Consider the following 17,819-nt stretch of genomic DNA (forward strand, 5'->3'; position numbering starts at 1 on the left):
CCATAATGCCGTTACTGTAACAGGTAGCGCACAGCACTTGCTGTGTGGAGTGGTGGTTTGCACCTGTACATCATGCTTTTCCTGTTAGCAATAGAGTTGTGCCAGTTATGCATCTAACTCTGTTCAGGGGAAATTTTTAAACTGAAATAATGTGACTTTTGGTTTTCATTGGAAGTTTGTATGTAGTTAATTAGTTAACTCTCCTACCCCTAAGCTTTCCATATCTGGTCTGGCATCATTCATCTATCTAACTTTGTTCTCAAGGGGTGTCTGAGTGCATTACTTCCATCGTGCTGTCTCACAGTCTTCCATCTGGAATCTGATCGTTTACACATGCAGTCACTCGCATGACCTACTTTCAAAAACAAAACAATTTTCTATCGTGGTTTCTGTATTGAATGGGACACAATGGTGTCATCCTGAAGCAGCATCAAAGAGGTGCCAACCCTCTAGTAAAATACTTAATGTTTAATTATTAATAGTAGCATTAATATAGTCTGATATAATCTAGCAATTTTTTTGGCTTTGAAAAGTATTCTTTTTAAGGGAGCTTCTCAAACATAAATCAAATTGGCTTAGAAATGAACAAAATTTGACAATATATTTTAATAAAAGAAAAGCTTGTAAAGTAAATAAGAATTTATTAGGAATGTTTTCAGCTTATTATTCAGCCATATGATGCAATCTTTGTTTATTTATACTTTTGCTTTCTTTTTCCTTTTTCTGAATTTACATTGACCAGCAGTGAGCTGGGCTCAGCATTTACATCTGGTTATCCTGAATCTAGATTGCAGTAGATGTGCTCTTCATATTAATTGGTATAGGCCAAAAATGTTTTTAATAAATTTTTACTTTTGCTTTCTTAACAGGCAATTTTAGTTTTTTTTTTTTTTTTTTTAATGTAAATTGAATTGAAGCTGTTTATTCAGAAATTCTTAATAAAATTTGTTAGAAAACCTTATTGCTTGTTGGACTATATGCTCATCATACAAGTCAACAAGAGACAGCCGCAATATGAAATGTAAATAAAATATCTGGATTACTTGAAAATATTGAAACTAAATATGTATATACTTATAATTCTTTCAGTTATATTATTATGCAATACATTCTTCCAATATTATGTGATTATACAAAGGATTTTTGAGATATTAACTTAAACCAACACTCGAAAAACCTTAACAGTCCAGTACTAAATATTTAATACAAAACAAACGTTTTGTATTAAATATTTAGTTTTTTTTTTTTTTTTAAACCCGAAGAAGACCGAAAGTACAGTTAAAAACGTTTGTTTTCTATTAAATATTCAGTACTGGACTGTTAAGGTTTTTTGAGTGTTAATTTATATGCATTCCAGTATTTGTGTTCGAAGGTTTTTTAATTTAAGTTATCTTAAACCATAAAATAAAAAAAAATATGATGCAAATGGTATTTATTAACATAATTTGTAATCTATAATAATTTACATTTATCAGAAAGTTTTTAAATTTAAATAATAAATTCTAATTAATTTATATTTCAGAAAAATAATGAAGTAATGAAATCATTGTTATCATTACCTATAGTAACAGTAGAAGATTCAATGGTAATTTCTGGTGCATTTAGTATGCTATCAATGGATGCACCCATGAATAAAGAGGGATTGGTATAGAATTTTAAACATTAAAAATATTATTTTTTTATGATTTTAAAAATAATAATGTTTTTTTAATGTAATTTTTTTAATGTTTTNATGGAGAAGTATGCAAATAACAATTATCCATATTAGTGATAACATATTTTTTGAAGAACTCTGTTCATGACTCATCTATTAAGAATAATTTTATAAAAGTATTGTAACAGCACTATTTGAACATTTGAACTAAAGCATGTCAATAAAATTTTGTTTTAGTCTTATGACTTTATTTTTAGACATTTTGATGAAATAAATGTTTAATTTTGATTAAACATTTAAGGACCCCTTAATATTTTTAAGCATTTTCATATTTCTTTGATTGAATGAATTGTATAGATCTGATCTGCACCCTTTTTTTAAACTGAAAATATAATTATAATGTGTATAATTATGTGAGAATCTGCAGGTTAGAGTGTTATTGCTCTAAACCCTTTTAGCAGCATCAGACTCATGAAGCCTGCTCACTTTGTCAGTGGATGGCTATATATTTTATTTTTATCTCCAAGATTGGGGAATGTTTGAGACGTCAGGCTCCTGATACCAGTTAGGATAGTTAAAAGGCACATCCTAACTTGCAATTATACAAATCTATTCTTAAAGATGCATTCAAATAGGAGGGGTTGTAGTTTGAGCAGGAAAAGTCTGAAAGCAGGAAAGCCTGTTGAGCAGGAAAAGCCTGTTGATTGCTTTAGTCCATCAACAGGGTGACCATCAAAATACATTTAGAGCAGAGTCAATTTAACAAATAACAAAGGTGTAATAAATAAAATAAAGTAGTGGTTGAAAACAAAAGGAGATTAAAATATATCTATCAACAAACTAGCTACTTATACCTCTAATTAACTGAGAGAGTTTACATCAATCTGAGTATAATATCTCTGGTAAATTGATAGATGTCTTCGGATCCAGTCTATTCAAACATTGGGACAGTGATCAAGGATCTTCCCTGGAGGTTGCTTTCACAGAAGAGATGGACTAGAGCTTGGCCTACAAGCTTCAAGGGGAGAGTCCGACCTGAGCCTGGGATTTCTGCCCTTTTTATCTTCGGCTCTCCTCCAATTGGGGGGTAAGTCTTTCCCACCTGATGGGATGCAAAATCTTTGCATAGGCAGCTGTTTCATCAATGGATGAGATAAGATCTTTCCATGAGAAGTTGAAATACTGATGGAAAGTGTTGTATCCTTTTCTCTTACCATTTTATGAGAGAATGAATAATCATATGATTTGTTTCTGCCAAAAACTATTTTAATTAAATAAAATCCAGAAAAACCTCCAAATTTAAGAATGGGTGCTTGTCTTTATGCCTCCAGGTTCTCACAATTATATAGATTCTATATATTATTTACTTAAATTTAAATTGCATGAAACATTGTGAACATAACCCTCATATAAATTAAGAAGTTATGCACTATTTCTGTGCTTTTCTGCACACATAGTACGCTTTCATTTTAATGCTGCAATATAATATAATCTTTTTGAAGACATTTTAAATGGCACATCTTGATTATAGAGTCATTAAATGTAAAAAATGTATATCTTAGAACTGAGATTCTAATATTTTATTATATTTTCATTTTAGTTTACACAGGACAATTCTCTCACTAAGAAATCCAAACATTCCTCAATAATTTTTTTATTATTTTATGATTTTTTATGGAATTTTTTAACATTGCTTTAGAAAGACCTTGTTTTACAAGATAGAAGATAAATTTTCATAGAAGACCATAAAACAATAAAACAGTTATTGCAGAATGTTTGGGTTTCCTAGTGAGAGAATCACCTTGTATGTAGTAATTGAATTGAAATTTTTAAAAATTTTGTTTAGACATTTGCTAAAAAGAAAAGTGGCAATCTTAAATTGAGAAGTGATTTAGAAGAAGCCAAAGAAAATCTTGAATTTAATGCCACTCAACCAAATCCTTTTATATATTTTGGTAAGAAGTGTATTTCAAATTGTGAAGTTTTTGTTTTAGTTTAGCTAAATATTTGCTCTTGTGTAGATCTATATTTTTTAACATCTAACATAAATCTTAATATGTTAGATGATTAAATGAAAAATTTACTTGTTTGGAGTAGACTTAACAATGTCATAAGTTTGTTATGTTTATTCTGCTCATTTTTCTCTGCTACCATAGACTTTAAAATATTATCTTTTAAATTCCTGAACAATAACACTAAGTCCACTCCTCACTAATAAATTTTTTGTTTGATCAACCTTGTATAAAATATACTGTTAATATACTGTTAAGATCAGATGCTGTTTGTGTAGCTTAATGGTTTTCAAAGTTACATAGTCCACAGACCACTTAATTCAAGCCACAATAGATCACATACAGTGATACCCCGAACTTACGTGATAGGTGGGACCAAGCGATAACCACGTAAGTCGGGGTATAATTTCTCAATTTGTGTAAAATCCAAGTCAGATGTATGTAAGCTAATAAATGTTCTTGTTAATCTTATCCCGTTTTTTGATTCATTCACGGTTACAAAAAATCACCATATAGAGTCTCTCAAGTCTCCGTAGATATAACAAACACAGAAATAAATAACACAAAATAAATTGTAACTGTGCGTTGATTCCGTGCGACACATCCGAATATGTAAGCTGAACAATAGTGTGGAGGGAGTGAATAATCAAGAGCTGCGTGCTGCTCAAACAAAAGACGAATCGACAAGATTTGAAAATCGCGTAACTCCGGGTTCGTGTAAGTCGAGGTATTACTGTATATCTTCATCCACATATTATCCCATAAAAATTACCTTAGGTGCCTGCTAAAAAATTTTGAAAAATCTAATTCTATTCAATAACCTAATGTAAGAAGTAATTTATGAATAAAAATGATTCCTTTCTGTGGCTAAACAGCATAGAATTGCATTTAAAAGAAATAACTAGGCAAGTCCAAAGATTATCTGGCACATGTTTGCAGACTACTAGTAGTTCTAAGGGCATGCTTTGAAGAACCACTGGTTTAGACTAATCATTCAGTTATGCCATGATCAAAAGAATTAACATATTAAAATTTTATCTAAAGAGAAAAATAAATTTAGCTTTGTCATTGATAAAATTTAATTAAATTTTAATAAAATTTTCTTTAAACTTTTGTTTAAAAAATTATTTATTAATGATATTTTTATTTGTTAGTTGAAGAAAAAAGTGCAGATGAAACTAAACATGATTTGAAAGAAAAATATACAAATGAATCAATAAATGAGTCTGATAAATTGGTAATATTTAAACTTAGTTAAGTATATTATATTACATTATAGTTTTATGAAATATTATAATTGATGTTTTTTATTTTCAGTCTGAGAAAACAATGGAGAAAATGAATGATATATTAAATTTCTTAAAACTAGATATTTTAGAAACTTTATTAGTTACTAGTCCTCCCTGGTTAATTAATACTGAATCAGGATTTCATCTATATGTTAACAGGTAAAATTAATAAAATATCAGATTAAAAATTTTTTCACTCAACTGATTTGTATTAAAACTAATTATAAAACTTATTTTGTATAAATAAATCACGTTGCTTTAGTAAAGTTGTCAATTTTCCTGGATTTTTCAGAATTTGACAAACATTTCCAAATTCTTCTAAGTCCCAGTTTGAAGATTGTTTTTTTCTGTTTTTACTCAACATGATTATCTTAATTGTATTAAGGAGATATATTATTAGATTGAGAATTAGTTAAGTTGTTGTTCTTGAAGAGCATAAATACCGTGGGAGTGATACAGAAGGTTTCTGAACAATCTCCAGAATAATCATTATTTCTCCCAACAGAACTGAGATTCTGGTGGGAGAAATAAAGATTATTCTGGAGATTGTTCAGAAACCTTCTTATTTCTCCCACCAGAATCTCAATTCTGTTTACTTAATAAACTGGCTCACCCACTACAAGTTTAAAAGGAAGCATTATTTTGGGAATCAGTCATATTATAACTGCTTCTTTGGGAAATAAGTTCAATTGTTTTCCTGTTAAAAGTAGTTATTTAGTCAATATTTCTTTTTAATTTGTGAACATATTTGCTCACCAAAAGACTAGTGAAGGACACTTTATTTAGGTTATTGTTTTATCAGTTTTATGATGCATCTTATTAAAATAAAGCAAGTTATAAAGATTAGTTGAAATTTGATGTATTAAAGAGGACATTTCAGAGTTGTTCTTGGTATATTATTCTCTTATAGTATGAATGCACTTCGATCTAAACAAATGAGTTAACATAACATATCACAGTTCTGACAGAATTTTCATTTCAAATTTTGAAGTAGCCATATTTCAAACTAACTGTATACCTTAACATGTAAATCTCTATTTTGAGCCAGGACAAATGTACAGTTATGAACTAACAGGATTTTGAACTATCCTAGTTTGAATTAACAAGGCTTTCCTGTATTAATGTTTCTATACATTCAATTCTGATTTTATGATTTGTGTTCAATTTAGAAATAAAATTTTAAAAATAGAATAGTTTCTATTAAAAATAAAAAAATATCATTTATAGTTTAAAACAATTAATTAATTAATTTTTATATATATTATATAGACGTGCAAGTATTTATCCTGTTTTTTTATTATTATTTTTTTAGAAGCAGAATGGAGGAACTTTCTGAACTCAATATATCACAAGGATCAGCAATTGTTAAAATACCAGATGGTTTGGATACATTCTTTAATGATGTTGAAGAGGATTTCTCTGATATAGGAATTGTGGTTGGTTTTACATTATAAATTTAAATAATGTGATTAACTTCTGGTTTGGTCTGGGAAACATGTGATTTTTTTTTTAAATTAAAAGATGGTTGAAAATTTCAGCCTGGCATTGTGATAATGTCACAATAAATAATTGCTTGTTACCAATTATTTTTAGTTAGAGTAATTAAAAAATTGAATTATTATCAATTGCTGAAGTTATTCTTCAAAAAATGTCATGTGATTCTGTATATATATACAGAATCATAATATATATATATATATAGTTTCTTGATAATATGTATGGTATATACTTTATTATTAAATTGTAATTTCTATTCAATTGAATTTTCTAATAAAATATTGTATTTACATTATATTTCTAGGCTATGAAATGGAATTCTTTAACTAATTCATACGTGAAAAATCTTAAAAATCTCCCTGATGGTACTTCAACATTAATGTTGGAAATTGCAAATAAAAATCAAAATGTCTACAATATTGAAAATACTACAAAACCATTTGAAATTTGTATTCCTCGATGGGAGGATGTGGTAAATGTTAAATTCATTTACTTTCTAATAAATATAAATTATTTTTATCTAAATTATTTTATATATACACAGTACATTCTTACTAATTGAAACTTGACCTAACCAAGTTTGTTTCTTTGTTGAATATTCTAATCAAAATCAAAAATAAATCAAAATTACTGTTTAAAAACATGACAAATTTGTAAACTTAACATGTTCTGTACAATTTATTTATAAACTGTTGAACCTGTCTATCTCAAATCTCACAGAAATGAGAAAAAATTTTAAAATAAAAAGGTTTCAAGATATAGAGGTTCCTACACAGTAAACAGTAATAGGTTAATAGGTTTTATTGGAGGTACAGTATTTTATTTATACCGTAATAAGTACAGTACACACCTGTATTAGATATAAATAAAACATTTTTAACATACCTTAACAGAAATACACTCCTTGAAAATGAAATTGCAACACTATGTAGGAATGCACATTGCAGGACTTAGATGCATTGTAGAGGTGAGAGATATGCAAATGAGTAAAAAAACAACAAAACTATGCAACAGACACCTGTTTATTCAGTAATGAATATGGCCCCCATAGACAGTTATACAGGCTACTATATTGTGAGGCAATTTATGGTTGCCTGAGGTATCCCTTGCTAAGCTGTATCCATTGCATTGCACATGTCGTCTAAGGTATGTGACAGTGGTCCCTGGTACACCTCGCATTGAATAAGGTCCCACAGATGTTTGATGAGAGATAGGTCCAATGAGGCTGCCAGCCAAGGAAGGATGTGAATTCCATTCACACTGGTGAGAGTTCACTGTGCAAAGTGCTGTCAGGCACTGTCATGCTGGAACACCATTTTGGATGTGGCCTGCATTAGTGGCCAAACCACAGGCTCCACAATTCATGTGATGTACTGGTCTGCTGTCAGAGTATCAGAAATGTGCACCAGAGCTGTCTGCTGATCGAACATGATGCTCAGTGTGAAGCAGGTATGATATTCAACAAAAAGGGCTGGGATGTAGCGTTTTCCGGGATACTGCCACACCCATCCATGGTTATCATTCCTCCACAGACAGAAGTGGGATTCATCTGTAAACAATATCTGTTGCTATTCCAGTGGTCCAGTTGCAATGATGATAACACTACACCAGGCATGCAGCTCTGTGTCAAGCAGTTAATGGCACCTCTGTTGCTGTGCATGCAGCCCAACTTTATGCAACCTGTTGTGAATGGTTTGTGTGGACATAGATGCACCTGTTGATGGTGACAGGTGGATTCAGATGTTACGTGCTGGACGAACAGGTCCCAACAAGCCGTTCAGAAAATCTGCCAATCTGTGTGCTCTGTCATGAGTCAGTGCAATCCACTTCCTCTTTGATGTGTTTGCAGATGTTCCTGCATCCATTGTATCATACATCACTGTATTGTACTCATGTCATGCCCAACACAGGTGGCAACTGCATGCATTGACAAATCAAGGTTACACAGCTCTAGGGTATGATCTCATTCCCTAGCTATTAACTGGTGATATTCAGCTCACTGCATATGCAAGGCATTTTATATGCTTCTTTGAAAGTTCAGCTGTTGCAAATCGTCACTGATAGTATTTATGGCCCAAGCTAGTTGCTGGTCTTTATAGTTTGAAACTGAGTACCACTTGACTGATGTGTGTGCTAATTTATTGATTTGCATATGCAACACCTCTACTGGTCCTGCAATTTGAATGTGGCTATGCATATTCCTTTCTGGTGTTGTAATTTCATTTTTGAGGAGTGCATTATTTGTAATAATTTTTGTGAAACATTTTCTTCAAATTATAATCATATTTGTTGTACTGTGTAGTTCTAAAATTGAGTAACATTTCATAAGAGAGCAATTGTTACTGCTACATATATTTAAGTTATAATTGTTAAATAGATACTAGTTCAAGTTTTATCATTAGGAAATGCTTATTTTTATTATAGGAAATTTAGTTTGACTTATTTTACTTTTGTAATTATAATTCTAAATATACTATTTCTCTGTAATAGCTTACAGTTTTTTATAAAAAATAAACAAGATATTTAAGCAACTATTATATTTAATTAAATTGTATTTTTTCTCCCTTAAGAAAACAAAAGAAATTTCTCCACCATTTGAAGAAGTAAACTTTGAAGATACGAGATCAATTATGTGCCATTGTCTAACTGTATCAACTAAAAACGTTGCTGTAGTCATAGACATAAAAACTATAAAAAATATGGATGATAAAATTATTATAATATACAAAACTGGCAAAAAACCTTCTTTATTTAGCTACGATGGTTTATATAAATTAAGGGAAATAAATTTAGAAAATGGTAATTATTAAAAAATTAAAATTATTTAACAAATAAACAGGTTTGCACCATTTAATGATGGGAGTATGTTCTGAGAAATATGTCATTAAGCCAACAACAAAGAGTGTACTTAGACAAATCTGTATGATATAATCTACTAATGATATAAGCTATATGTAATGCAATGGTAAGTATTTATGTATCTATACATATCTAAACATAAAAAAAGTGCAAGCAGCTACAAATTTTTCAGCCCCATCATAATCTTATGGAACTTATGTCATTAAGTGGCACATACCTGTATATTTTTTTCCTTTTTATTTTATTATTGTTTAATAATTATAAATAAAATTATATTTCTAGATGTATATCATCAGATGATAAGAATAAATAAAGAACCAATGCCGAATAAGACATTTTGCTTGTGTCTGGTTCTTCTTGAAGATCATAAAATAGATGAAATAAGTAAAGATTCAAAAAGTATAGCAGTTGCATATTTATTGAGAAATTATGAATCTTTCACTTATTATATTCGGATTTATACAACTGGTTGCTATTATTTTCATAACAATTCTTGGATTTCCAATGGATGTGAAGTAAGTTCATAACATACAATGGTGTGCCAGTAAATTTTAACTGGGTTCATCTGCTAGTTTTACTAACTTTATTTAATGTTAAATTATGCAATCAAGTGTTATAATAATTTGCTATCTTAATCAAAATTCATTTCTAGAAAGATTTTATATAAACATAAATTTATTATCGTTAAAATTAATATTTGAATTGGATTACTGTATTTACTCACTCATAAGACGATTTCGCATATAGGACGAAGTGTGACTTTAAATATCAAAATAAAGAAAATTAAATTTATTAATACAATTTAATTTTATTTCATTTAATCACAAATAAAATGTCAAATGCACGTAAGTGCATACATTGTCCACAAAAATTACTGGCATTTTAAACTTTAAGGAAAAATCTTGTAAAATTGACAACATAATTTGTTCATGTAAAGTTGGACAATTGGGAACCTTTTTTGCCAGTTCTTAACAGTCAAGTCCACTCTCCGTCAATTACACTTATGAGTTTCTCTGAATTCTGATTTCCAAATAATCATCTATTTTCAAGTAGGAATGGATTAAAACTTTATCGGGCTCCCCGTGTGATTTTTTTAATTTCAATTGGAATTCAGTTCAACTTTTCCTATTTCTATTTACCTTTACTCCTGACAATACACAAAAACGATTGAAACGACCCAGATAAAATACTTTTGTTTTTAAACACCAGAGGGTGAGCATCCAGTAAAAGATGCAACACATAGTTCACAAGAATTATTGCAAAAACGCAAAGAATCCTTCGCTTATGCATATAGGATGACATAGGTTTTTGAAGCAACGAAAAATGAATAAAAATGCAGAAACTATTCTATCCACAGCACTGGGATGAAAATNAATATGGTATTTTATTTTTAAGCTAAATAAAAACTATTTGCAAACTTAAAATTTTTAGATATCTAATAATTTTAAGAAAACTTTCATTTCTTTTTGTTTTATTAATCTTTCAAAAGAAATTTTTATAATATATCAATAGTATATGTATCTGAACTAATTAATGCACCTTTAATAATGTGTGAAGTTAAAAGAATGCCAATAGAACAAAATGGATCAGTTTCAACTCATTAGCATTCTTTTAACTTCGCCTACTGTTAAAGGTGCATTAATTAATTCAACTGAATAACCACAGTGGCTAGTTCATCATCTTCATATAGTGAATTTAATAATGTTTAGAATATTTTATTTAAAAAAAATGACATAAGAGAGAATTTTTATTATTTAAAAATAAAGAAGTAAGAGAATCAATTCAAACTATTTATCTTCAAGCAAAAACTCTAATATTTGCAGAGTATACACTCATTATCAACAGTCATCTAGAAAAAGAAAGATTAAAGCTTGTTGCAAACTACAGTGGATCAGAATGGTTAGAATTGTTTAATAATAAGCATTTAATTGAATTCTGCACACTTATTTGGATTGAAATCAATTTTCAGAGGAGGAATATTTTGATTGACTCCAAAACAATGTACAGGTATGCTGATAACTTCTTTTTATTGTGTCATGTCATTCATTTCAAACACATGCTTGTTTCTGTTTGTTGGAAATTATTTGTTTGTAATTGATTGGATATATTTTGTTTTTACTCAAAATGATTGATGATGAGAAGTTAATAAATTTAAAATCAGCAGTATCCAATTATTTATGACATTTCACACAAATATTAACTCTGGAAGAAAATGAATGAAAAGAAATTATGAAACTCTAAATAGAAATTGTAAGTAATAAAAATTTTGATCTTAATATACAGACAAAATTTATTTTTGTTTGTAAAAATATTCCTATTCTAGAAATTCTGATTTGATCTGTTGTAGTGTGCAGCAAGCTTGAGAGAAGATGCTAGATTACAATTTACTAATAGTTTCCTACAGAAGAATAGCAATATATAAATAAAATAAATTTATTTTGGTGTGGGATGCCTATAGCATGTTGATGTTTATTGAGAAATAAAAATTGAACAAAGTTGTTAGATTATCTTATTAATTAATATTAAAGTTTGATATAAAATTTTTTATTTTTATTTTATTTTTTATATTTCAGGTCGCTTCAGTTAATGTTCTTTTAACTTGTTGTCATTGCAATCATTTAACATTGTTTGGTGGAGGATTTGTTATTGCACCAAACACAATTAATTTCGATTATGTTTTTTCTCACGCTGATTTTGGTGACAATATCATTATTTATATTACATTAATTGTCACTTTCTGTATCTATATAATTATCCTCATTTGGGCAAGATGGAAAGATAGAAAAGACTTAGAAAAAGTAAGTTATGAATGAAAATACAGGGAAAATAAAATCTTCTAAAAAATAATGGTATTATTTTAAAATGTCTAGTTATGTTATCTTAATTATTATATGAGAAATGTGATGCACCACCAATCAATAGAGTAACCATCCAGTTTCATCACCCATCTACATTCAGACATCTTGTTGTCTACTGCCACTAAGAAAGAGCGTAAATGAAAATGGCAAGTCGGTAACAGAGAAGGCATTTGGTGTTTTGCAGTTCATAAAGCCAAAATCACTCTTAGTTGTGCAACATGAGTTTTTCAGTCAATTTCAGATTGATCCACCATGTAAGATTTATCCATTCTTCAATGATATTGACAGGTTCAGGAGAAAGGATGCATTTTCAAGGGGAAAAGTCCAGGACAATCCAAAATGCCTTCTCTGTTGCAAAGTCACCTGTTTTCTGTTTTGTTTATAGCACTTCTTAGAGGCAGTAGAAAAAAATGTTTGAATGCAGATAGGAGATGAAACTCATACAGTTACTCTACTGATTGGTGTATATCATACTTCTCAGGTAGTAATTAACATAATTACAGTAATTTAAAAAGGTAGAATTCTTTTTGGAAGATCCTGTACATTAAATCTGATAGTAAATATTTTAATAAATTATAATTTTTACTTTGAACAATAGATAGGAGTTACTCCACTACCTGACAATGATATAAATGACAAATACTTTTATGAAANAACAAAGGTTACCAAAATGAACATAGGGGATGAGTATAACAGACAACTTTCTATATGTTTTCAGTTTTTTCACTAAGCCCCAAGTAGAGACACATAATGAAAACTGTGTTGGGGAAAAGAGGAAACTACATGCAATTCTTCTCTGAATAGCATAATTTACTTTAATTCAAGTGGTCTTCATTTTATTGGAACATTATATTAGCATGTTGCAGAAACGATACTGTGTTGACCTGTCAATAATTCATTTTCATATATCACACTGTCATCGTTGACTTCAGGAAACACCAGTATGTTGCCTGTATTTCTGTATTTTCATATAAATTTAACATGAACTTCAGTGTATGATTCACTGTCAGACTCATTCTCTGAAAGAACAACAATAATGAATTTCTTGATGTTTCTCTTATCATCTGTCATGTGCATGACCAAGTAGTCTCCTGGCTTAATTTCACTGATTCTATTTCAATATTCCTAGCAAAGGGTGTTGCACAATATCTGATTTGTCAGTAAAATCTTCCATATCATTAGAATCATCTCAGAGGTTTTGGTAATCAACAGATTGTTTGCATTCTGAGTGAGTGAGAAGTGGTGCTTTTTGCTTTCTTGCAGATGATTTTTATTTCTTGGGTTTGTTGCTTAGAAGTAAGTTTTGTGCAACATGCTTTTTTGACTTTGAGTTTTTTCTGCTTTTGTTTTCAGTTCTGCAATGGGGAGATTACTTGTGAGGATGACTCTGTTTCTTTCAACCTGATACCTCTTTCTTCAAATCTGCTTTGGAATTGGTGCAATACCTTCTGGAGACAATACATAGCATGAAAATATGGTGTCTCACTAGTCATCTTGCACTGTGGCTAGCAAGACAGCATATTATTGTGAAGTAGCTAGTAGTTTCATGATATCATTTTGAACATTTCAAATTGCTTAAAGATGGATTACTCCAACCGTGCCTCCCATAAAATGACTTGGTATTTAATTTTGCCGGAGTCAAAGTTGGCCTATTAAAATTATCAGGAGTCGGAGTCGAGTGTTTTTTACCAACTTCGCAGCCCTGCTAAGAAGTAAATATTTTCTCTTTTCTCATAATTCCATTATTGAAAGATAATTATGTGTATAATATTTTGTTGCTTGTTAGGTAAGAGATTATATATTTAAAAATGATAGCCTATATTTTGACCCCATTTCCTGTCATCTTGAATTATTGTTGGATGTCAAAATGTCTCTCATTAGAATCCCAATTCATTTTAAAAACATGCATATCTATGTAAACAATTGCAGCCATTCATTAGTTGTTATTTTTATTGATATAGAGGTGAGGTAAGGCCATAAATAAAATTTTTTGTTATCCCAATCCTTCTGGTTGGTAGCATACACTTTGCTACATAATTAAGCAGGCAGTTTTCCACAAACAAAAGTGGAAAATAGAATATTGATGCCATATATTGCTGTACATGGAGTTTGCTGAAATAAATAATAATGTAAATAATTATTTTTAATATCACAAAATATCTTCAATAAAACAGCTTGGTTTTACAAGTTTTGCAGGTTAGCAAATCACTGCTGCAAATGATACATTCATCTGAGAAGTATGCAGCTTACACTATTGAGAATCCTATAGCATATGTTTAAACTAATTTAATAAAAATAAAATTGTAAGGTTTTTGGAATTTGCTGTTTATTAAATTGTAGCTTTCTTATTTTTAACTATGACATATGTAAGTGTTCTGGTAAGAAGGATGTGTGCATGTGCATATGAAGGAATAGGAATAAGAGGACATTGGATATCCTTTATCGGGTCTACCAAAATCTGGTCAGTTTAGATAATAAGCATTTATCCATAAGAAATTATTTTTGAGACTAGACATGAAAATGTTAGTCTAGGTTTAACAAAAATAGTACAGTATATAAACTTTTTGACTTCCTTAATTGTTTTGTATATTCAAAAAAAAAAAAACTGAGCTGCAAAAACATGTTTCCATCAGTTACGTTCCACATGGGTATACTTGGCCAAGGTCTTGCCTTAGAGGTCTCATCTCATTGCTCATTACTAATATTTTTGTTCTATATCTATCTATATAATGCCTCTAAACAAATTGAACTAGGGCATTGAAAATACTTAATACATACTGAAGATTTATGCTAAAGTTTACTATTAATCAATAAATGAATTTATATACTGTATTGCTTGAGTTTTAATAATAATTTATTTACTTAATTCAAAATAAATCATAATAATTCAAAAATATATTTTTTTAATTTTCAATATTCATTCATATTAATGTAGGTATCTTTTCTTGTATCTGGAGATGATGATGAAACAGGCGTTCGAATGTTAATAGATGACAAACGTCCCATTTTACAAAGGAAAGCAATTGATGTATTTGTTATGGCTGTACCAAGGTAAGCAAATTTACAAATTGTTGTAAGAAAAACTATTCTTGGTCATTAAATTTCTTGCAATATACTTTATTTACTTTTATTTTTAATTTAGATTTATACTCAGAATTTATTAATTATTAAATTTATTTCTAAATATCAAGAATTAGATACTTTTAAGTGTTTTAAATGTGTACCTATTACACATATAATCTGTAATTTTACTAGATTTTTAGATTTAAAAAGCAAATAAATTGCCTCTCATGAAGACTTTTAAACAAAATATATTTTAATTAATACAAGTTGAATTCTTTTTGCATATAATTAACATCTTTTTACAGAAAATAACTGATACACCTTTAACACTGTGTAATATTGAAACAATGCCTGGTTAATGCTCGAAAATAGGCCATTTCTCAAGTCAATAAACCAGCAATGAATTGCTCAATCTTCCCAGCAACATTTAAAATTTTGGTGGTGCCATTTGTTGTTATATTTTATTTTTTAAAACTTTTTATATTTTTAACTATTATAAAATGGCAAAAAGCTTAATTTTGGGGTAGGGATGAGTTTTGTAAAAAATTGTAAATGCTAATAACAAGCAAAATCGTCATTAAGTTTGACCCTACTGGAGATACACGCAACTCCATTATTTCCTCCTCGATCTTTAACCACCAGATAAACAAATATCTCTGCAAAATTTCAGAAATTTTCGACAAAAAGCACAGGAGTTATTAAGCTTCAAACAGGGTGAACAAACTTGTGCCCCCATACACACTAACATCAATACATACAGAAAAACCCCCAAAATTTTTTTGCATTTCTTAATGTTTCAAGGTGGTTTCAAGGTGTCCTAAGTCCAAAAATGTAAAAATCTGGGGGGGATCATTTTTTGACTGATTCCCTCTGTTATATTTAACAGCTGGGAAAGTAAAAATATTTGTTTTTCTTCAACTTTAATCACTGTTAAAGGTATATTGATTACTTCATTAAATTAAGTAGCCTACGGTAGCTAGTTCAATTTTATCAACAGAAAGGAAGTATAGTACATTTCATAGCTTTGAATTTCTGTTACAAAACTGTAATAAAGAAAATATACCTATATTCAAGTTGCTTATACAAATGATAACTAACTTCATATTTATGATTTGTTTAACATACAGTCATTCACAACAACTTTGAGCATGCTTTCAAAAGAAATAGTTCACAAAAAACAGTACTCTTTCTTAAAAGTTGTCTCCAGGAGTAAATTTATAATGAGCAATTATTTATTGTGACATCATCGCAATGCTGGGCTGCAATTTTTAATCATATTTTTCATTTATTTAATTTAAAGTATATGCTCCACCTCAAGTTAGTAATGGTTTGCCCCTGTACATCATACTTTCCCTTTAATGATAGAGTCATGCTGGTCATCTAAAAGCTTTCAGTGGAAAATTTTTGAATTGAAATAACATGACTTCTGATTTACATCAGAAGTGTGTATATAGTTAATCGGGGCCTCCTTTCCTCAAGCTTTCCATATGTGGTCTTGACCGTCATATATCAAACTCTATTCTTGAGATTAAGGAAGGACGGATGGACAGATGACAGTTAGAATTTATAGGTCTACAATTTTTTTCAAATTGCAGCCCAATAATTAACAGATGTTCATATTTTTATGACATTACAGTTGCATCTACAGTGAGACAGATAATGTCTCCACATTATCTGTCTCATTTTGTAGCATTCAGTGATGAGATAACCACTTCTTTGTTTCATGCACAAAATTACAGTGAATGGACTATATATATTTGTATTTAATTCTGTCAGAATAATAATTATATTTGCATTTTTTATTTCCATGTATCTTGACATACATATAACTGAAATGATTATCTACTTTGCACTAGAAACATTTGGATTTTAGAATTTAGCATAATTTGTAGTAAATGACACACATTTTATTTTGGATGTTCTCATTTTTATTAGAACTGATGGAAAATATATTATTTTATTTCATCCTTTAGTGTTTGCCCAACTTTGTTATATATACAGTAGAGCAGTGTTTCTCAACAGGGGCGATATCGCCCCCATGTGGGCGTTTTTCCATGTTGAGGGGCGATTAGTAGCAATTTATATTTGGGGGCAAAAAACAATTTTCTGGACGATATAGTAAAACATTATATTAAGAATAATTAGATATTTTATTCATTATATCGTACAATAATTAAACAAATAACATTACACTAGTCTAACAGCACAAAACCTTTCTCACTAATTTCTAGCCTTATTAACTGGAGTACAAACGTTTTCGGCCTTCTTAATAGGCCTTCCTCGGGTACACTGTGGAGCGTCGGTTAGAAGAAGTTTAAATGATGCCAATGTTTACCCAGGTGTCGTCTTACCCGTGACGTCTTCGTCGATGATAGGTATACGATACCGAGGGAGAAAAACTACATACTTTTGGTAAAGAAGGGAGGTGTGCAGATAGGATACTTGCTAAAGTTGGGGAAAAAGATTTTAGAGTAAGCGCGCTACGTACAGGAGATGCACAATCACCACAGGGGGTTAGTGGGGAGTGACGTCATAGTTGAGGCCGTAAATATTCAACGCTACCGTAAGAAGAGGCGTGCGAACGACC

General features: G+C 29.8%; 2 protein-coding genes across 2 annotated transcripts in view; both read left to right on the plus strand.

Moving 5' to 3' along the window:
• Positions 1 to 1,689, plus strand: part of LOC111630844 — a 45,781-nt gene extending 44,092 nt beyond the window's left edge. The window contains exon 20 of the mRNA XM_023375007.1: positions 1,523 to 1,689. Within this exon, the coding sequence (XP_023230775.1) occupies positions 1,523 to 1,651 (129 nt within the window). The 3' untranslated portion in view covers positions 1,652 to 1,689. The remainder of the gene's footprint in view (positions 1 to 1,522) is intronic.
• A 1,662-nt stretch (positions 1,690 to 3,351) lies between these two features.
• Positions 3,352 to 17,819, plus strand: part of LOC111630845 (polycystic kidney disease protein 1-like 2) — a 48,099-nt gene continuing 33,631 nt past the window's right edge. The window contains exons 1-10 of the mRNA XM_023375008.1: positions 3,352 to 3,609; positions 4,821 to 4,903; positions 4,984 to 5,114; positions 6,268 to 6,391; positions 6,757 to 6,924; positions 9,023 to 9,251; positions 9,594 to 9,826; positions 11,885 to 12,109; positions 12,768 to 12,830; positions 15,105 to 15,220. Coding sequence (XP_023230776.1) covers positions 4,996 to 5,114; positions 6,268 to 6,391; positions 6,757 to 6,924; positions 9,023 to 9,251; positions 9,594 to 9,826; positions 11,885 to 12,109; positions 12,768 to 12,830; positions 15,105 to 15,220 — 1,277 coding nt within the window. The 5' untranslated portion in view covers positions 3,352 to 3,609; positions 4,821 to 4,903; positions 4,984 to 4,995. The remainder of the gene's footprint in view (positions 3,610 to 4,820; positions 4,904 to 4,983; positions 5,115 to 6,267; positions 6,392 to 6,756; positions 6,925 to 9,022; positions 9,252 to 9,593; positions 9,827 to 11,884; positions 12,110 to 12,767; positions 12,831 to 15,104; positions 15,221 to 17,819) is intronic.

The sequence above is a fragment of the Centruroides sculpturatus genome, unplaced genomic scaffold (assembly GCF_000671375.1).
Source record: "Centruroides sculpturatus isolate CEXI.00-Female unplaced genomic scaffold, Cexi_2.0 scaffold6, whole genome shotgun sequence".
Lineage (NCBI taxonomy): Eukaryota > Metazoa > Arthropoda > Arachnida > Scorpiones > Buthidae > Centruroides > Centruroides sculpturatus.